The sequence below is a fragment of the Mustela lutreola genome, chromosome X (assembly GCF_030435805.1).
Source record: "Mustela lutreola isolate mMusLut2 chromosome X, mMusLut2.pri, whole genome shotgun sequence".
NCBI classification, from domain to species: domain Eukaryota; kingdom Metazoa; phylum Chordata; class Mammalia; order Carnivora; family Mustelidae; genus Mustela; species Mustela lutreola.
Window position 1 is genome coordinate 54869992 of NC_081308.1, and position 19324 is coordinate 54889315.

General features: G+C 43.4%; 1 protein-coding gene across 1 annotated transcript in view; it reads left to right on the plus strand.

Annotated features, from left to right (window-relative positions):
• The first annotated feature begins 220 nt into the window (after positions 1 to 220).
• LOC131820967 (conserved oligomeric Golgi complex subunit 2-like) overlaps positions 221 to 19324 on the plus strand; it is a 40721-nt gene continuing 21617 nt past the window's right edge. Inside the window, exon 1 of the mRNA XM_059156799.1 lies at positions 221 to 445. Within this exon, the coding sequence (XP_059012782.1) occupies positions 374 to 445 (72 nt within the window). The 5' untranslated portion in view covers positions 221 to 373. The remainder of the gene's footprint in view (positions 446 to 19324) is intronic.

A 19324-nucleotide genomic window follows, 5' to 3' on the forward strand; every position in this document is an offset into this window, starting at 1 on the left:
GGAAACGGCGAGGTGGGGAGGGAGCGCCCATGACCCTCCCCGCCCTCCCCTCTCCCGCTCACCCGGCCGCACAGGCGACAGGACTGTTCCGAAGAAACGTACTCGGGGTTGTAGTGTCGCCCTCCGCCACACGGGGCTGGATCACCTGCTGGCTCGGCGGCATCGGTCCGGGCTCCTCTCTTGGTGGAGGCAGGCGGAGGCGCGCCTGCGGCGTCCTCTTTCATTGGCCGCGGCGAGGGCGCTGCCATGTTGGAGGAAGCGGTGCCTTCTGTGAGGTGGAAACGCCGTGGCTTCACCCATAGCGTTGGGGAGCGCAGCCTCCTACCTTTCCTTCTCGCTGGAGTGTTGGTGCTGAGAGGCGGCGGCCGGCGGGATGGAGAGAAGTAGGATGAACCTGCCCAAGGGGCCGGACACGCTCTGCTTCGACAAGGACGAGTTCATGAAGGTGCGCGCCTGGTCTCTGCTCCCCGGAGCCCGGCCGTGTGTGGCCTGCCCTCCTTGGCCCTCCGGGGCCTCTCCTCGGGCTTCTCCTGCGGGCTTCCTGGGCCGTCCCCGCCCCGGAGGGGTCCTCGGCCGGGACCTCACTGCACTTCGCAGTGAGTCTCTTGGCCTCGGGTGGGCTAGGTGCAGCCTGAAGAAAGCACTCCTGTGAAATCGTACACATTGAATGAAAAGGCCTGAAAGTTCAGGGCAAGTGGTTTTGAGCTAAACGTAAAAGCCCCGGACCCGTAGGATCCGCCTCTGGTACCGTGCGGCACAGTCAGACCGCCGCTCCCCCGGCCTGACAGAAGTCTCCCAGTGCCTTGTGCCTAGAAGCTCAGCGACTGTGCGTTGAACACATCTCTGAACGCACGTACTTACCAGAAATCGGGTCAAAAAGGCACTTAACCTAACGTTTATGCCTGACTTTCGTCTTAAGCTCCCGGAATGAGAAATCTGAAAGACTGTACTGTCCTTACTGGTTCTGGTCCAGTACTACAAAGCATACCAAGCTCCTTTTCTAAAGTTGCCCTACTTCTCTTGGTGAGGTCAGCCTGAAGCTGGCAGCAGATAACTGTAGGACATAAACTTACAGAATAGAAATTTAAACTGAAAAGACTTTACTGACAGGAAAGGTTCATCAGACATAGCATTGAAAATGTCCCAAGGTTTGAATCAGAGCCAGGAGGAGCTTTATCTGTTTTCTGTATCCCTCTGGGTCTGTCTTAAACTATCAAAACGTATATGTTTAATTTCTAAGGATTGGGATTTAGTAGCTGGGTTCAGTGTTAAAAAGTTTTGGCTCTGTAGGTACCTAGAATTCTGAAAAGAGTTTGAATTTCTTACTTTTTTATGGCTTCAAGTCATAATATGTTTTTTTCTTTTTTGGGTTAACCAGCTAGTTCCTTTTTGATACTTGCATTCAGATCACATCTCCCAAACTCTGGTTTTAAAAGTGCTTATGTCTGGATCCTCTGCGGTGTGGCCATATCATTTTTAATATGTAGGGATGTCTAGATGAAGGTATATTGTACTCTTGTTCTTGTATGGTGATGTTAAGCCACTGTAATAAAAGGTGTAAATTGAATGGAGTGTCTGAAGGAGAGCACAGAGTGAATTCTCTGATCCAGAAACCTTTTTTTAACGAAGGACACGTGATGAGGAGAGAGGTCATTGGAAGAAGAAAAGCACACACACAGACTTAAAGAATCTCAAAGCACGGAAGTCTCTTTAGCTTGTCTGTCTTTGGACTTCGTCAGGCTTTCTTTGGGCCTAACACTAGCATTTTCTCACACTTCCTCGCCCCGCCATCTTTCTCACTCTGAGCTGACAGAATGCCTTTGGTCAAAGCAGCTTCGGAAAATAGAAATCTCAAAATAGCAGTTCTAAAGTAGGACTTAGAGGTAGGGAGAGAGCAAACTGGGAAAGTGGCTAGAATGCCAGCAATTCCATATTCTTTCAAGGCTCTGAAATTTCTGAATATAATGTACAATTTGTAGTGTTAATGAACGTGACCCCTTCATACATAGAAGAAAAATACATGGAACAGCTGTTCTGTGTAAAGTGGTATTGATCTTCTATGTGGGAGCTGGAGATAAAGGTTATTTGCAATCTGTGTTTCCGTCAGAGAGATGTTTTGTTAAGTTACAGTTCCGAGGCAGAAATGAGTGGAGAGCTTGCTGTCGGGGTTGTATTTCTACATAGGTGTCTTGTTTGGCACATTTTGGAATGAGACTGGGATGGTAGAAAGGGAGATGGGGTGGGGCTGCGGGTTGCACCTTGGACACTGCATACATTGAGGGGTCCACATTGATGCAGTCTTCACGGTAGAGCTGCAGTCAGGTTTACAGCAGGAAGTTGCATGGTCATATCTGTTGAGTTCGAGTGGACTGGTGGCAGGAGACTACTTAAAAAGTCATGTTTAGGGGCGCCTGGGTGGCTCAGTGGGTTAAGCCTCTGCCTTCGGCTCAGGTCATGATCTCAGGGTCCTGGGATCGAGTCCCGCATCGGGCTCTCTGCTCAGCAGGGAGCCTGCTTCCCTCTCTCTCTCTCTCTCTCTCTCTCTGCCTGCCTCTCCATCTACTTGTGATTTCTCTCTGTCAAATAAATAAATAAAATCTTTAAAAAAAAAGTCATGTTTATGAGATCTAATGAGAAATAGAATGGGAAAGGTATGCAAAAGAGGTAGGTGATCAAAGTGCAGGAATGGCAGATGGGGAAGGGTCACCTGGGGCAGAGGCACTGGCAACATCATACTTTGTCGGCTTAGAAATACGAAAATCCTTTGGGTTGACAGCCAACTAATAGATGAGCAGGACATAAGGTATTGGTAGTAGGGGGAGAAAGTGGCATAACAGATAAATTAGACCATTTACATGGGTGTGCTATTGACATCACATGTAGCCTTCCTCTTCCATCTCAACATATGACTTCATCTCCAGTCGTACAGAAAAATTAGCAGCCATCCCACGGGACCTCCTCCATCCTGCTGATCATGATCCCATTCTTGTATTTGTCCCCTCTCCTCCTCGCCTGGTACGGGGAGGGGCTCTCCTTCCTCCTCGGGTTCAGTCTCCACTCTGGCTCGGAGTCCATGCCCTCCCGCCCTTCCAGGAGCCTGCGAGGATCCTCTCCCCTGCACTCCTTCCCATCACGTGCTCCTGTTTGATCCTCTCCCATTTGAATGCCCCAGCTCTAGGTATTGCCCTGTCAGTGTCGCACATCACAGCCAGTGCTCAGGGGTTGACTTGACTTTCCCACCTTCCACCCTTCAGGCCCTGTCGTTCCACTAAAGAGTTCTTACCAAAACTGTTTCTAAGTCAGCGCACCTGACCTTTCTCTGTCTCCTTACTCGACATCGCAGTAGACCAAATGCTCTGCATTGCTTCCTGTCTTTCTTCGACCTCTCTGATGTGTCTCCTGTGCAAAGTCATGCTCCTGGTAGCCACTGAATGCTCATTATGGGCTCAGCCCCGTGTTGCTTTCTTTCCCTAGATGACCTTTTGTGCAGCTTCATGACCACCTATCAGCAGGTAAGGTAGATTCCTGTCTCTGGCCCACACGCCTCCTGAGCACCAGTTCTGTGTATCGGACTTGCTGACCTTTCTTCTCGGATGTGTCTGTGGCCCCTCAGACTCATCAGGTTCAAGACGGAATTCATGAGCACCTCCTCCACTAAAAGCCACCTTTCTTATTCTATTGCCTCTCTCGGTAAACACTTCATCCGTTTAGCCTGGAGTCGGGAAACCAGAAGTCAACTCCTACTCTGTCACCTTTCCAAAATCTAATCTGTCACACCAAGTCCTGTGGATTTCGCTTCCTAAACCTCTTGAACCCATATACTTCTTTCCATCTCTTCTCATACCTTTGCAGTGCGCCCTTGCCATCACACCGTAGAAGCTTCTCACCCAGTCTCCATGCGCCTTCCTTGTCTTTCTGACCCCTGGTCTACACTGCAGGCTAGCCACTCTTGTCAGAATGCGGATGTGATCTTGTATGTACCAGGTGACTGGTCAGTCCACCGGCTCTTGAAAAACCATTTTCCCACGCACTCGAACGTATTTCAAAGAGAATCAGTCCCCCATGGGGTAGTTTTCCTTGGTAGACAGTTTGTTTCTGCGCTGTGCCAGTCTGCCTCCTTCGAACTTCTCTGTGTCAGTTCCTCTCTGGAACCTGTGGCTTCGTTGGCACCCCGGGTAGGCACATGATGACCTTTTCCATGAGAAGTAAAGGCAGGAGCCCTCTGGATGGTGAATGTATGTACCCTCATGTTCCATAGGTAAAAGAACCGTGTATGTGGGTGGGGGGGATAAGTCCTTGAGGCTCCTCCCCGTTCTAATTGGGTGAACTGGGAATTTTGAGACAGGAAGCAGGTCATGTGTGTCCTTGTTTGCAGGGAGCATGCATTCTGATGGACGAAACGGAAAAGGGGAAGAATGAGCAGCTGCTCAGATCTGTTTTTACTGTGCTGGCTGATTAGCTGTGACCTGCAGATGTGGGTCCCATCCTCGGCTCTGCTCTCTGCCTGCTTATGTCTGACTTGGGGCAAATCACTCGCCTCCGGCCTTCTGTTTGCTTGTTAGTATAATGAGGTGGTGCTTATCTATGTGATCTTTGCCAGATCCTCTGAAAAGACTCATCCAACCTGGCTTGCAGATAAGGAAACTGAGGCCTGAGGTGTGATGACTTCCTTTAAAGCCACACAGCTAGTTGGGGCCAATCACAGGCCAGATCTCCTGACCCCCACACATCAGTCCTTGGAAATCCTACTGTAATATGTTCCTTTCCAGAGGCCACAGGTGGGAACTGAAGGAAGTGGGACAATCAGAACATTAAGAATAGCGCAGAAGATGGCACAATGTCCGCATGCCTTGGCACCTGCATTTCACCAATAGGGCCACCTCTTACCTTAGAAGAAGTTCCCACAGGGCTGGTGATCTGGATGCCTGGCCTGGAGCTTAGCTACGGTAAACGGGACCAGAGGGAAGTGATGGCTGTTTGAGGTGGACTTTGAGGTGGCTGGGGATAGCAGCTGACAGAGGAGGAAGAGGGAAGAGTGACAGACAGCAGATAGCCGCAGGCCCGCAGGTCAGCCACTGTTGCCCAGGCTCGCCCATCCCCAGGAGCCGTCTTCGTATCACAGGAGCTGAGTCCTTACCCTGTGGGTTCTTAGTTCGATGTCACGGCTTGATGACAAGATTCCATTCTCTTCCGCATCAGTTTGAGACAGATATCTTAATGAAATTCTAATTAGCCAAATATGGAATGTAAGCCTGCAACTCATTTTATAGAGAAATTTTCTTATGTGAACTACTTTCCCTGATGATAGAGGAGTTGTGACGATGTAACATCAGATAAAGTTTATCTGATTGGCACTTGTAAGAAGGGTTCCCGGCAAAAAAGAACTGTTTTTTCTGTTGTTGTTGTCCTCCCTTTTGATCTTTCCTTTCCATTATTATTATTATTTTTTTTTTTTGTCTTGTGAGCGGTCATCTGATTTATAAAAAGATGCAACAAAAAGTAAAATGGTACAAGATAATCAGTTTCAAAACATAAAAAAGTGAGTGTCTTCAGCCATAGCTCAGAACAGAGGAACTGGGTAAGGAGAATTGCTTGTATGAACTGGCAACAGGAAAAGTTGGTAAAGGAGAGCTGAGGAACTCTATTAAGACATAGGAGTGAGGGGCTCTGTCATCATCTGACATTCGCTCAGTGTCGTCTATATGGTTAGAGATGTCCATGATGGGAACTCCAGCAATCTTCTGGGTCTGGGTCAGCTGATGCCACAGTGTAACACTCTGAATTGCTTCCGTACTGAGCAGTCATCTGCATAGTTTGTCTTTTGTGTACGTGGTAATTGTTTGAATCTTGGCTCTTTCGCAATCCTTAGAGCCTCTTGATACTTTCACCCCGGTTTCAGCCATTACACAGTCAGTTGTACAACTGGTACACTTGGCACACAGCCCGTCCATCATTGACCGGTCAAGTTTGGCCTAAATAGAAAAGTTGATAAAGTCGGTACCAACCAGGATGTGGTAAGTCGGCCCAGCTGTGTGTTTATATTGGAAAAAGCAGGAGGGGTGTTGGGGGACTTCTCTTTCCTTGAGTGCATGGGATCCTTCTTTTCTTTCTTTTTAGGTTTTAATCTGTCCTTCTCTCAGAGAAGGATCTCAGAGCTAAGCATTCTCAAAGCTAAGCATACTTGCTTGCTTTCTCTTGCTTCCCCATGTTCACACCATGCCCATTTCTCCTTGCTTTTGATTTTATAATTCATTCTTTGTAGTACCATAAAACTTATTTAAATAAAATGTTGGCCTACTAAGTTATTGATTATTAGTAAGTTCTTTGTTCAAAATTTGAGAGCAAGAAGTATTATGTAAAGATATCTTTTTGTTATTTAACTAGTTTTACAACATTTAGCATCAAATTTCTTGAAACATTTAAACAAATTAATCACAAACTTGGGCTTGGGCTTTTTCTTTTTTTTTTTTTTAAAGTAATCTCTACACCCAACAGGGGACTTGAACCCACAACCCTGAGATCAAGACCTGCACGCTCCAGTGACTGAACGAGCCAGGTGCCCTTTGGGCTTTTTGTTTTTAAGTTCCTCAGGTGAGGGGGTGCCTTAGTGGCTCAGAGAGTTAAGCTTCTGCCTTCAGCTCAGGTCATGGTCTCAGGGTCCTGGGATCGAGCCCTGCATGGGACACTCTGCTCAGCATGGAGCATGATTCCCTCCCTCTCTGCCTACTTGTGATCTCTCTCTCTGTGTCAAATAAATAAATAAAATCTTAAAAAAAAAAGTTCCTTAAGTGATTGTAATGTGTGACCAGTGTTGAGAACTCTAGCACTGGATAATTCCTTTAAATAGCTCAAGAAATTAATTTTGAAAAGCGAACTAAAAGCCTACATAATTTATGATTGGTGTTAAATTGAGGGGAAAAAAGAGATAAAGAGAAGAAATCAGCTGGAACAGAGTGTAATTAGGTACTCAAATATTTGTTAGATGGATAAATACATTTACGGAATGTAGGGTTTTTTTTTTTTTTGTCTCTTCATAAATATGTCAAATGGGTATATAAATTCAACAAAGGAGTTTGATATAAAATTGATTAAAATGTTAGAACAGAAGTTTTTTAGAATTTTAGTGTTACTATTTCATGATGCTTTTAAGATGATCTCTCTGTAGATGGTGGGAAGATCTTGTTAGCATATGTTTTTAATTTCTCAAGCTTGAATAATTTAGTCACTGAACAAACATTTAGAATGAGTTTTGGGAGACACAAGTCCTAGATTATGTCCCCACCTAGCTGGGGCAGAGATTTGAGAGCAGGGGCTGGAGGGAGGAGCTCCAAGGACATTTTTGTATACATGCTGATACCTTGGGCGGGAACACTCTTCCCACACTTCCTGTGGCTAGCTCCTTTGTGTCATTTGGATCTCAACTCATTGTTCTATATTTCCGGGTTCATCCAAGTTTAAATACATCCCATTTGTCACTCAGACCTTTACTGTGTCCTCATTTCTTTTTAGCTGTGATCACTATTCATTAATCACTATTTGATCACTGTTCATTAATATAATGTTTGTTTACATATTTATTTTCTCATTTCTGCATTAGAATATCTGCTCCTTAAAAGCAGAGACCTTGTCTTTTCTTTTCATGACTGTGTCCCCAGGTCTTAGAGCAGAGCTGGAGTTGCATGATAAATATTTGAGGAATATTTATGGGATATACAGGGACATTTATTCATCTCTGTTGTCCATTGTTTTCAAGAATGGTTGGAAATACACACATACGTGAGCTCACACAAACTTTCTATGTCTTTCAACCCCTATGTAGTGTGCAGATTAGTGCTTAACTATTTTGGTTTTTTGTCTCGATGAAATGGGACATGTTTCAGGGCAGAGCTCATAAATTTCATATGCCCTCTTAGTACTTCTCATCATTACAGAGTGATGGTTCTGGGGGATTCTGCTTCTCGTGGAGATAGTATATAGTGATTTTATAAGTCCATGTATCTGGGAAGGAGTGTTTTACTTCTTGGCAGCTTAGAGAACTTCAATCTTTCCACATTCCATGTAATTTTCATAGCATTAAAGCTACTAATTTCAGATTATTGGTAAGTTTTAAATGATTAATTCCCAGGTTACTTTGAATTAGTCTTTGTTTGCCATCCCTGATTGCAGCTAGTTAGTAAAGTAGCTAAACTTTTAAACTCTACTTGGTTTTAATTTTGAGTGATGTCACTGCTTCTCTGATGGTTAATGGTTCTTAATTACCTGCAGCTTGTCTGGTTTGCTCATTTATTTTCCTGTGTTCCAACACCTCTTGTGATCTCCCAACTTCTGGCCTTTTGGGGGATTTGTACTTTAACTGGGTTCAGATAGGAAATACCCCTGAGTACAAAGAGAAGTTATTTTTCTTCTAACTTCACTATCTCCTATTATTAATGTATTACATTGTTGTGGTACATGTGTTACAACTGATGAACCACCAGCATTGATACAGTATTAATTAAAATCCATGGTTTACATTAAGGTTCACTCCTCTTTCTATAGTTCTGTGGGTTTTGAAAAATGTATAATGTTATTTACCTACTGTTGGTATCTTACAGCCTAGTTTCATTGCCTTGAAAACCCCTGTTCCTCATCTTTTTGTTTCTTCTCCTCTCTCTGCACCCTCCTCCCTCACCCCTCAGCCCAGGATCTTTTTACTGTCTAGGCTTTTACCTTTTCAGAGTTGAAAGACCCCCCCCCGCGTCGTTAACTAATTAACTGCTCTTTTGTTGTGTGGAAGTGCCCCTCCTCCCCTTGCAGTGAAGGGACCCTTCCCCCAGGGTTGAATTCAGTGTGGCTGCTCTTTGGCCTTTCTGTGGCTGCTTGGCTTTGGGGGCATGACACTTGTCTCCTGTTTGAACAAGATACCTTCTCCTAATAGCCGAGGCATGGTCACATAGGCAAGGGGGCTGCATGGTCACGTAGGTCACGTAGACGGGGGGGGGGGGGGGCTGCATAGTCAAGTAGACAGGATGTCTTTCTGCTGAGTAATAAGGTCAAACTTCCCCTCTTTGTTTCCCCTTCCAGCCTTTCTCTTCACGGGAGGGGGTCTTCCAAGGCCAATCCGCTAACACCAAGTATGCCTTTTTTCAAATGTTCAAATTGTCAGCCAATCGGCCCCGTCCCATCCGGGACTTGTTTGTACCTGTCTATAAAAATCCTGCACCACCCCAGCCAGGTGTGCTCAGCTAGCAGGAGCTGCTGACCACCCGCAGGCGCCTGCGCTACAATAAAGAACCTCTTGCTGTTTGCATCCTGTGGCAGTGTTGAATTCTTGGGTAAGGGGATCCGCGGGTCTTTCATTTGGAGGTCCCACGGAGATCATTGGACTCCTGCCCAAGGATCCAACCAACTCCCACTGGGAGGTAAGCTGGCCAGCATTTAAATTTTAATAACTGTGTTCTTGTCTCCTGTCTCGTGTTCTTGTTTGTCCTCTGTCCTGCCTATACGCCTGTATAGGACTGTAGTACTACGCGTAGTAGCTCTGTATTCTGGGCAGCTTGAGAAGGAGTTGACGAACTCGGACTTCTCCCCTGCCACCCTGGGGGACGCCCCAGGGATCAGAGGGGCCCGGTTTTTTGGGGCCCCACAAGTATCCGAGGGATACGTCTGTCTGTAGGCCTCAGAGGAAACTTGCAGTTCCTCGCGGCCTTCTGAATCTGTACTTTCGGTGTTGCACCGAAATCACGCAGCGTTTTCCTTTGCCGGCTTGTTAATTGTTTTATGTGTCTTTCTCGTCGCCCTTTGTGTTTCCCTTGATTAAGGTTAACTGGAGCCAACTGGGGTTAGTCTAACTCAAGACAGAGACTATAAGGAATATTCCCAAGCAGCTGCCGAAACTCTCTTTGTTTCGGGGAAGTTTCCCTGTGTTCTCTGGCCTGACTTGGACTGCCTAACCCCTCCCCTCTGGCTGAGGGGAAAACATGGTGTCTGCTCCTCTGTTGGGCTTTATGAGCTCTAAAACCAGGAATCTTTTCTCTGCCTCCTGGCGGCATTTTGTGTCTTCTCTTTCCCCCTTACGTGTTTCTGTACCAACGTGTGTGCAGGCTGCATGACTGGCCTCTAGATCATGCACCACAGCTCCTTCTCTCTTCACTGTCAAAGAGCAAGAACAACACCTCCTGGACCTAACACCTCCCCACTCCAGATCTTCCCACGCATGTCTCAGGTAAACGTAAACATTCAAAGTGGAGTGGGTCCAGGTGGAACATAAATCAGAGTTGGAACTAAGTTGAGTTTGTTGGTTTAATTAAGATAAGATGTGTCTTTGAAGTTACAGCAGTAAATGTGAAACTTTTATTCTATCAAAGTTTACTGAAGGTCAGATAAGCTTGTGTTATTAAAATATGTTAGCAAAGAAATGACTAAACTGATGGTTAATTGTCTGTCTCAAAGTTCTAATGGGTAATTGCTGAAGTAACTTTAAAAGTCTTTGGTAACCTGAAAGTTTTAAAGTTTTGCTTGGATGACAATGGAATTAAATTGTGGACATCTATATCTTAACCAAACAGCATATAAAGCTAAGTCGTTAATTACTGGATGTAGGTTTGTGCTTTTGACTTCTTATTGCAAGGAAACTAAGAGTATTTAAATCTGTTGGTAAACTTGTTTGCCACTTAACTGATTGATAAATTGCCACCTGAAGAATTCTGTTGTAACAGTTCACAATTGGTTAATAACTAAAGGTGTTTCTAAGAATACAAAGTTCTGCTTAGTGTAACTAAGACTGATGGAAATAAAGGGAAACTGTATGTAGGAAAGTAGGAGATATGTAAGAAAGATTTAAGGAATGGGAATACATTTTGTTGAAGGTAAGGGAAGGTAATTTTGTCCTAAATGAGATGGTTGTTTGGAAGGAAATGGCTTGGGACAAAACCTGAATGCAAAGGAAAGTTGTAGAAGGTTTGTGAAGGGAAATCTGAAGAAAAGGAATTTTAGCTATGATCAAGAATGAACTAAGATTGAAATGAATGGGTTTTAAAGGTACATTGGTACAAGACTGAAATTGTCTCTGTTCAAAAGGACAATGTTTACTTAGATCAATTGATCTGCTGTTAAGAAAATGTAAATGGTTTTCTCTTTGCCTGCCCAGAAAAACCAGTTTCTATGTTTTGTTTATCAGGTGTTTAACATCCCTAGTTATATTTAGGCATGTGCTTCAACACTTTCTAAGATTTTAGGAAATGTTGACAGGATTTAAATTGTAAATCTCTTTAACTCAGGCTTTTCCTTGGTATATGAAGTTGCTCATGAAGTACTACTGAACCAATGATAAACCTTGGATTACATTTGGGAAAATGCTATAACTATTCTAGAGATTCTATGCACTTCTTAAAGTTTTAATGTTTTGAGAGATCATCGCTTGATACTGTAATTATGGAAATGTTATGTATCACAGAAATAACCTGATTTCCTTGCAGCTAAATTGTAAACTCCCGTGTCTCTTTAGCTCTAACCATTCCATTCTGAGTTTTTGTCATTTATAATTGTTTTAATTTTCTTGTAAAATGAGTTTTATCTTCAAGGAGATTCCTATAAAGGACTTTCAGGACAAATACAGATATTTGATATACTTGAAAATCCTAAAACTGAAATGGGTAAGAATTTCCAAAACTGACTAAAGCCGCATTCACCAGATTTAGTAACATGGGACTAAATGAACTAAAAGATTATAATGTTGTGTCTCTTAATGTTTTGTCTTACTTTAAACATTGCTGGTTCTCTATAATGTTCGCTCTTCCAGACTAGGGATACTTCCTCCTAGTTATCTGTAACTTATAGAGTTGTATAAGTGCTCATTTGTAAAAGTGCTCAAAGCATTCAAGCTTTTCTCTCTATATGAACCCTCTGAAACCAAAAGGTCTCAGGAAGCATTCTTCCATGGCAATCAGTCATTTGCATAAGTTCAATAAGAATCTGTTCTCCTTGTAACAGGACACCATTGGAAACTGTTTATTTTACAAAGGCTTTGACTGGGATGTCATATTTGAAAAGACTCAGATATGACCAGACAGTTTAAAGGAACTAAGGTTGACTTTATGAAACCTGGAGCCATAAAGCCCCTTGGGACTGTTGGCCTGATACCTTGCTTACAGAGTTCCCAGCAGCCTCACCAGGTGAGTAAAGAATGTCACTCCTTGGTAGGTGCAGTCTCAGAAGAGGAATTCACCCAAATCGACAGGTATTGCAGGCATGCCTGATGGCAAGTACAGGGCTTGGCTTCTGGCCCGGAGAGGCTACTAAAAGTTTAACCTAGAGATTCCTTATAAAAAGTTCCAGCAAAGCAGATGCTAAAAGATCTATTGATCACACTCAATGGTTCTTGCTGAGCTTATCTAAATAATTAGGCCAAGTTTGTTAAAACTGGACTTGTTTCACAAGTGAATTAGTCCTGATTTGGCTATCTCTGTAAATGAGGGTTATTTTAGAGAGAAAAATTATGTTTTAGTAACACACCTTTATGGATGTTAAATTCTAGATTTGATTGTCTTTAAATGTTTGTTTACCTAAGCTAAACAATTTGAGGTAAACTTCAGAGAAGTTGTACAATAGCTCCTTTAGTCGATCTTACTGTTTTGTGGGGATATTCGCAGACCCCACGGCACATGATTAAACAACTGGAAAATGGGATTAATTCCCTACAATTATATAACTTAACTAACACCTTGTGTGTGGCGGGGATAATGAAATTGCCTAAAAGCCAACCTGTCACACTCCATAGGATTAACTATGGACTTGGAGGCACCGTGGATGACCCCATTTTCTTTATGAGTGGATTGAATGATGCATGGGGAACTCCCCTTATCTCTTGACAAGTTTTCTCACTTGCCAATGATCCTCTGTAATCAGGATATTGTTAAGGCTGGACCACTCAAAGGTCTTCTTATTGGTTTCATCCCTTAGTCATATTTATCCTAGAGGCCACCTCTGTTGAGGTGCAATTGCAAATAGATGCTTTAGCTAAGCATAGAACAGCCCTCATAAAAGGAGCCTCAAAGCTCACTATGGGACAGTCCCTGACTGTAATGACTTCACATCAGGTCCAGATTTGTCTTAGAATTCAAAGGCAATCAGTGGATGATAGAAACCAACTAATTAAGTATTGGACTATACTTATAGATATGCCAGAATTAATACTTAAAACTTGTCAAACTTTAAACTTAGTTACCTGTATGCCTGAACCTGACCACTGTACTTCTTTCTCTATAGAGCAAAAATGTTCAGAGGTTATTGATCTTGCTTACTCTATTGGTCCAGATTTAAGATGCCCCTGTTAAAAATACGAATGACAGTTGGATTTCTGTTAACAGTAGTTTTCATAGAAAAAATAAGATAAGCTAGGTATGCCATAGTGCTCACTAGCACTTTGCAATTGCCAAAGCCTAAGAATTAACATTTATACTGACTCCAAATATGCCTTCCTGGTACTACATGCCCATGGAGCTATTTGGAAGGAAAGGGGATTGCTATCAAGCCATAACTCCCCAATCAAATATGGTCCTGAGATCATAGCCCTTCTTGAGGCTGTACACTTGCCTAAGGAGGTAGCGGTGATTCACATCAAAGGACATCAGAAGGATATGACCTTGGAATCTAAAGGAAACAATCTAGCAGACCATGCAGCCAAAGAGGCAGCAAAGGGTAAGCAGATATTAAGCCTTATACCAGTCTTGACTCCAATGGAGTCCATGACTCCAGTCTATTCAGAGCAAGAAATTCATATTGCTCAGGAGCGAGGGTATACTAAAAATGCACAAGACTGGCTTGTTAACGATGAGGGAAAATTCTTTATGCCTAAGATTAGTCAATGGAAAATAATACAGGGCTTGCACCAGGCTACTCATTTGGGCAAAGACGCCTTAAAACATTTAATCAAAAATATATTTGATGGAGTGAATTTAACAACCACAATAAAACAAGTGTGTCGATCCTGTAGCATCTGTGCCCAAGTAAATCCGGAGGGTGCGGCTCGCCCCCCACCTCTCTTAAAACCAGTCCAGAGGCGTGGATCCTATCCAGGAGAGGACTGGCAACTTGATTTCACACAAATGCCACCTTGCAAAGGCTATAAATATCTATTAGTATTTGTTGATACCTTCACCGGATGGGTTGAAGCCTTTCCATGTAAAACTGAAAGGGCCGTAGAAGTAACTAAGGTTTTGTTGCGAGAAATTATCCCTAGATTTGGCCTTCCTCAATCTCTTCAAAGTGATAATGGTCCTTCTTTTACTGCTCAGATAACTCAGCAGATAGCTCAAGCCTTAAAAATTAAATATTTCTTACATTCAGCCTGGCATCCACAGTCCTCCGGGAAGGTGGAGAAAGCTAATCATACTTTAAAACGTCATCTTACTAAACTTAGTCTAGAAACCCAGGAAAATTGGGTTACTCTCCTACCAATAGGACTTCTTAGGATGAGAACTGCTTCAAAACAACCTATAGGACTCAGCCCTTTTGAGTTAATATATGGAAGACCATTTCTTTCTGTAGATCTGCTATTAGATGGAGATTATAATGCATTACTAAATTATTCGCTGGAAGCTGGGTTAATTCATAAGTCACTTAATGAGTATACTAATCGTATTCTTCCCAAACCTGATTTAACTATAACTGAAAGCCCACCCCATGTAAATCCCGGAGATATGGTTTACTTAAAAAATTGGAAGTCAGATATAACTGAAAACTTACATCCAAGATGGAAAGGTCCATATCGGCATAATCAGACAGATTGCTGGATCTGCGGAAGTTTGCCTATTTCAAGTACATCTGGATTACCCTGGTGGGTTTTTCCTTTACAGGGCACTGATTGGCATTCTCTACAAAATTATATCTCAGAGATGGTAGATGGAGGCAGCACATTCCGGGATAAATCTATTACTAATCAAAATGTTTCTTCCTGGCCCATGATCAGTAAAACATGGGATTCACCAGGACATAATCAAAGTTTTTCATATTCTCAAACTATTAAAATTCTAACTGGCTTTACAGGCTCACAAGATGATACTCACCGGCTAGGGCCTAAGTTACAAAACCCTCCTTATCGCTATACTAAGGATGGCATATATCAAATCTGGGATACATATCTGTGGCTTACACACACGATTGGATGGCTCAGTCAGAAGACAGTTTTATGCTGGGAACAAAGAAATCATATGTATGATACTTGGGCAAATAACACACGACATCTAGGATGGCTGTCTTTAGAAATGTGTTCCCAAGTAATAGTACTCCAGGCTACTGACTGGTTTGCTACTGATTGGGCAAGGCGACCTGGCATCAGATGGCCAGCTCCAAACGGAACCCACTGGATATGTGGAACCAACCTGTGGCCCTGGCTTCCTCTAGGGTGGATAGGTCGCTGTACTTTAGGATTTGCCTGGATCCATGGGCGCATTACTAAAACCATTACAACACCAGCTAATCTCCCCAACTTGAAACAAAGATGGACGCAATCTGTTTTTAAATGGTATGATCACTTAGCATCCATCTTTGTTCCATCTGCGGGACTAGAGGATGTCAGGTGGCATGTAGAAGCCCTTAATAAATATACTACAAAGGCACTCAATGATTCACTAAATAGCATCTCCCAGCTTAATACCGAAGTGTCACAGATATGCAAGGCAGTCCTACAAAATAGGATGGCCTTGGATGTCCTGACAGCAGCCCAGGGTGGCACATGTGCAATTATCAAGACAGAATGTTGTGTATATATCCCAGACTATCACAAAAGTATCACAGAACTAATAAAGGATATAAATGCACAGATTAAGGCCCTACAAGATCCTTCTCTCTCTCAGTAAATGGTTAAGTTCCTAATTTGAAGGAGGACTATGGCCGAATCTCCCTTTCGGGCTTCTCATTCTTATTGCCTTATTAATTTTAATATGTTGCTTTGTTCACTGTTTCCCTACTTGGTGCCGAGACTCCATTGCTACAATGACTACACCACGACAGACGATCCTTATCGCGCGAGAGGACGCCTCTTCACTGTCAGCGCTGGATTCAGCTGCCTCCACCTTTCCTAACTCCCTTATACATTCCTACCCTGATCAATATTGACCCCAGTAGGTAGGGACAGCTCTGCACCCCTATTCAGCACGAAGAAGTTACAGAAGATGAGACCTTCCACCTTCAACCCCCTTAAAGATTTCAGGGTCAAGATTGTTCAGGGGGAAATGAAGGAGCAGGAGGCTGGCTGAGGAGAAAGCAAAACCTGGCGCCTTGCACCCCACTTAGTGCAAGAAAAGGATAAATGGATATAAGATTCTATCCATGATGAAGAAAAAGGGGGGAATGAAAGACCCACCCTCCGTCGTTAACTAATTAACTGCTCTTTTGTTGTGTGGAAGTGCCCCTCCTCCCCTTGCAGTGAAGGGACCCTTCCCCCAGAGTTGAATTCAGTGTGGCTGCTCTTTTGCCTTTCTGTGGCTGCTTGGCTTTTGGGGCATGACACTTGTCTCCTGTTTGAACAAGATACCTTCTCCTAATAGCCGAGGCATGGTCACATAGGCAAGGGGGCTGCATGGTCACGTAGGTCACGTAGACGGGGGGGGGGGCTGCATAGTCACGTAGACAGGATGTCTTTCTGCTGAGTAATAAGGTCAAACTTCCCCTCTTTGTTTCCCCTTCCCGCCTTTCTCTTCGCGCGAGGGGGTCTTCCAAGGCCAATCCGCTAACACCAAGTATGCCTTTTTTCAAATGTTCAAATTGTCAGCCAATCGGCCCCGTCCCATCCGGGACTTGTTTGTACCTGTCTATAAAAATCCTGCACCACCCCAGCCAGGTGTGCTCAGCTAGCAGGAGCTGCTGACCACCCGCAGGTGCGCGCTGACCACCCGCAGGTGCCTGCGTAACAATAAAGAACCTCTTGCTGTTTGAATCCTGTGGCAGTGTTGAATTCTTGGGTAAGGGGATCCGCGGGTCTTTCATTTGCACCTGGCTGGCTTAGTTGCTAGGGCATCTGACTCTTGATCTCGGGGTTGTGAGTTCTAGCCACCACATTGGGTATAGAGATGACCTAAAAAATAAATAAAAATTAAAATGTTGGTTAATTTTTACCTTTTCCAGAATGCCATAGAGTTGGAATCATATAGTATTTAGCCTTTGAGACTGGTCTTTCACTTAGCAATATGCATTTAAGGTTCTTCGAAGTCTTGTGGCTTAATAATTCATCTTTTAATTGTCGAATAATCCATTGTGTGGGTGTGGCACAGTGTACCTGTTCACCTACTGAAGGAGATTTGGATTGCTTCCAAGTTTTGGCACTTCAGAGAATAAAGCTGCTGTAAACATCCGTGTGCAGGTTTTTGTGTGGACACTAGTTTTAAGCTCTTTTGGGTAAATACAAAGGAGCACAATTACTGATCTTACAGTGAGAATGTGTGTAGTTCTGTGAGAAACTGCCAAGCTGTCTCACACAGTGCCTCCTATTTTGCATTCTGACCAAACAGTGAATGAGAGTTCAGTTGTCCCACATCCTTGCTAGCATTTGGTATTACTAGTGCTTTGGATTTTTTATATTCTACGTGATATGTAATAGTACCTTGTTTAAATTTGCAATTTCTTAGTGACATACAAAGTTGAGCATCTTTTCAGATCCTTTTTTTTCTTTTTTAAAGATTCTATTTATTTATTAACAGCACAAGCACAGGAAGAGGTAACAGCAGGCAGCGGGAGAGGGAAAAAAGCAGGCTCCTCGCTGAGCCGGGGGCCCAATGTGGGGTTCAGTCCCAGGATCTGAGCTAAAGGCAGATGCTTAACTGACTGGGTTTCCAAGCCACCGCTCTTTTCACATTTTTAAATTAGGTTTGATTTCTTGTTGCTACTAAGACATCTTTATATTATATTTCTTTTTTTTTTATAAATTTTTTATTTTTTATAAACATATATTTTTATCCCCAGGGGTACAGGTCTGTGAATCACCAGGTTTACACACTTCACAGCACTCACCAAAGCACATACCCTCCCCAATGTCCATAGTCCCACCCCCTTCTCCCTAACCCCCTCCCCCCAGCAACCCTCAGTTTGTTTTGTGAGATTAAGAGTCACTTATGGTTTGTCTCCCTCCCAATCCCATCTTGTTTCATTGATTCTTCTCCTACCCACTTAAGCCCCCATGTTGCATCACCACTTCCTCATATCAGGGAGATCATATGATAGTTGTCTTTCTCTGCTTGACTTATTTCGCTAAGCATGATACGCTCTAGTTCCATCCATGTTGTCGCAAATGGCAAGATTTCATTTCTTTTGATGGCTGCATAGTATTCCATTGTGTATATATACCACATCTTCTTGATCCATTCATCTGTTGATGGCCATCTAGGTTCTTTCCATAGTTTGGCTATTGTGGACATTGCTGCTATAAACATTCGGGTGCACGTGCCCCTTTGGATCACTACGTTTGTATCTTTAGGGTAAATACCCAATAGTGCAATTGCTGGGTCATACGGCAGTTCTATTTTCAACATTTTGAGGAACCTCCATACTGTTTTCCAGAGTGGCTGCACCAGCTTGCATTCCCACCAACAGTGTAGGAGGGTTCCCCTTTCTCCGCATCCTCGCCAGCATCTGTCATTTCCTGACTTGTTGATTTTAGCCATTCTGACTGGTGTGAGGTGATATCTCATTGTGGTTTTGATTTGTATTTCCCTGATGCCGAGTGATATGGAGCACTTTTTCATGTGTCTGTTGGCCATCTGGATGTCTTCTTTGCAGAAATGTCTGTTCATGTCCTCTGCCCATTTCTTGATTGGATTATTTATTCTTTGGGTGTTGAGTTTGCTAAGTTCTTTATAGATTCTGGACACTAGTCCTTTATCTGATATGTTGTTTGCAAATATCTTCTCCCATTCTGTCAGTTGTCTTTTGATTTTGTTCACTGTTTCCTTTGCTGTGCAAAAGCTTTTGATCTTGATGAAATCCCAATAGTTCATTTTTGCCCTTGCTTCCCTTGCCTTTTGCGTTGTTCCTAGGAAGATGTTGCTGTGGCAGAGGTCGAAGAGGTTGCTGCCCGTGTTCTCCTCAAGGATTTTGATGGATTCCTTTCGCACATTGAGGTCCTTCATCCATTTTGAGTCTATTTTTGTGTGTGGTGTAAGGAAATGGTCCAATTTCATTTTTCTGCATGTGGCTGTCCAATTTTCCCAGCACCATTTATTGAAGAGGCTGTCTTTTTTCCATTGGACATTCTTTCCTGCTTTGTCGAAGATTAGTTGACCATAGATTTGAGGGTCTATTTCTGGGCTCTCTATTCTGTTCCATTGATCTATGTGTCTGTTTTTGTGCCAGT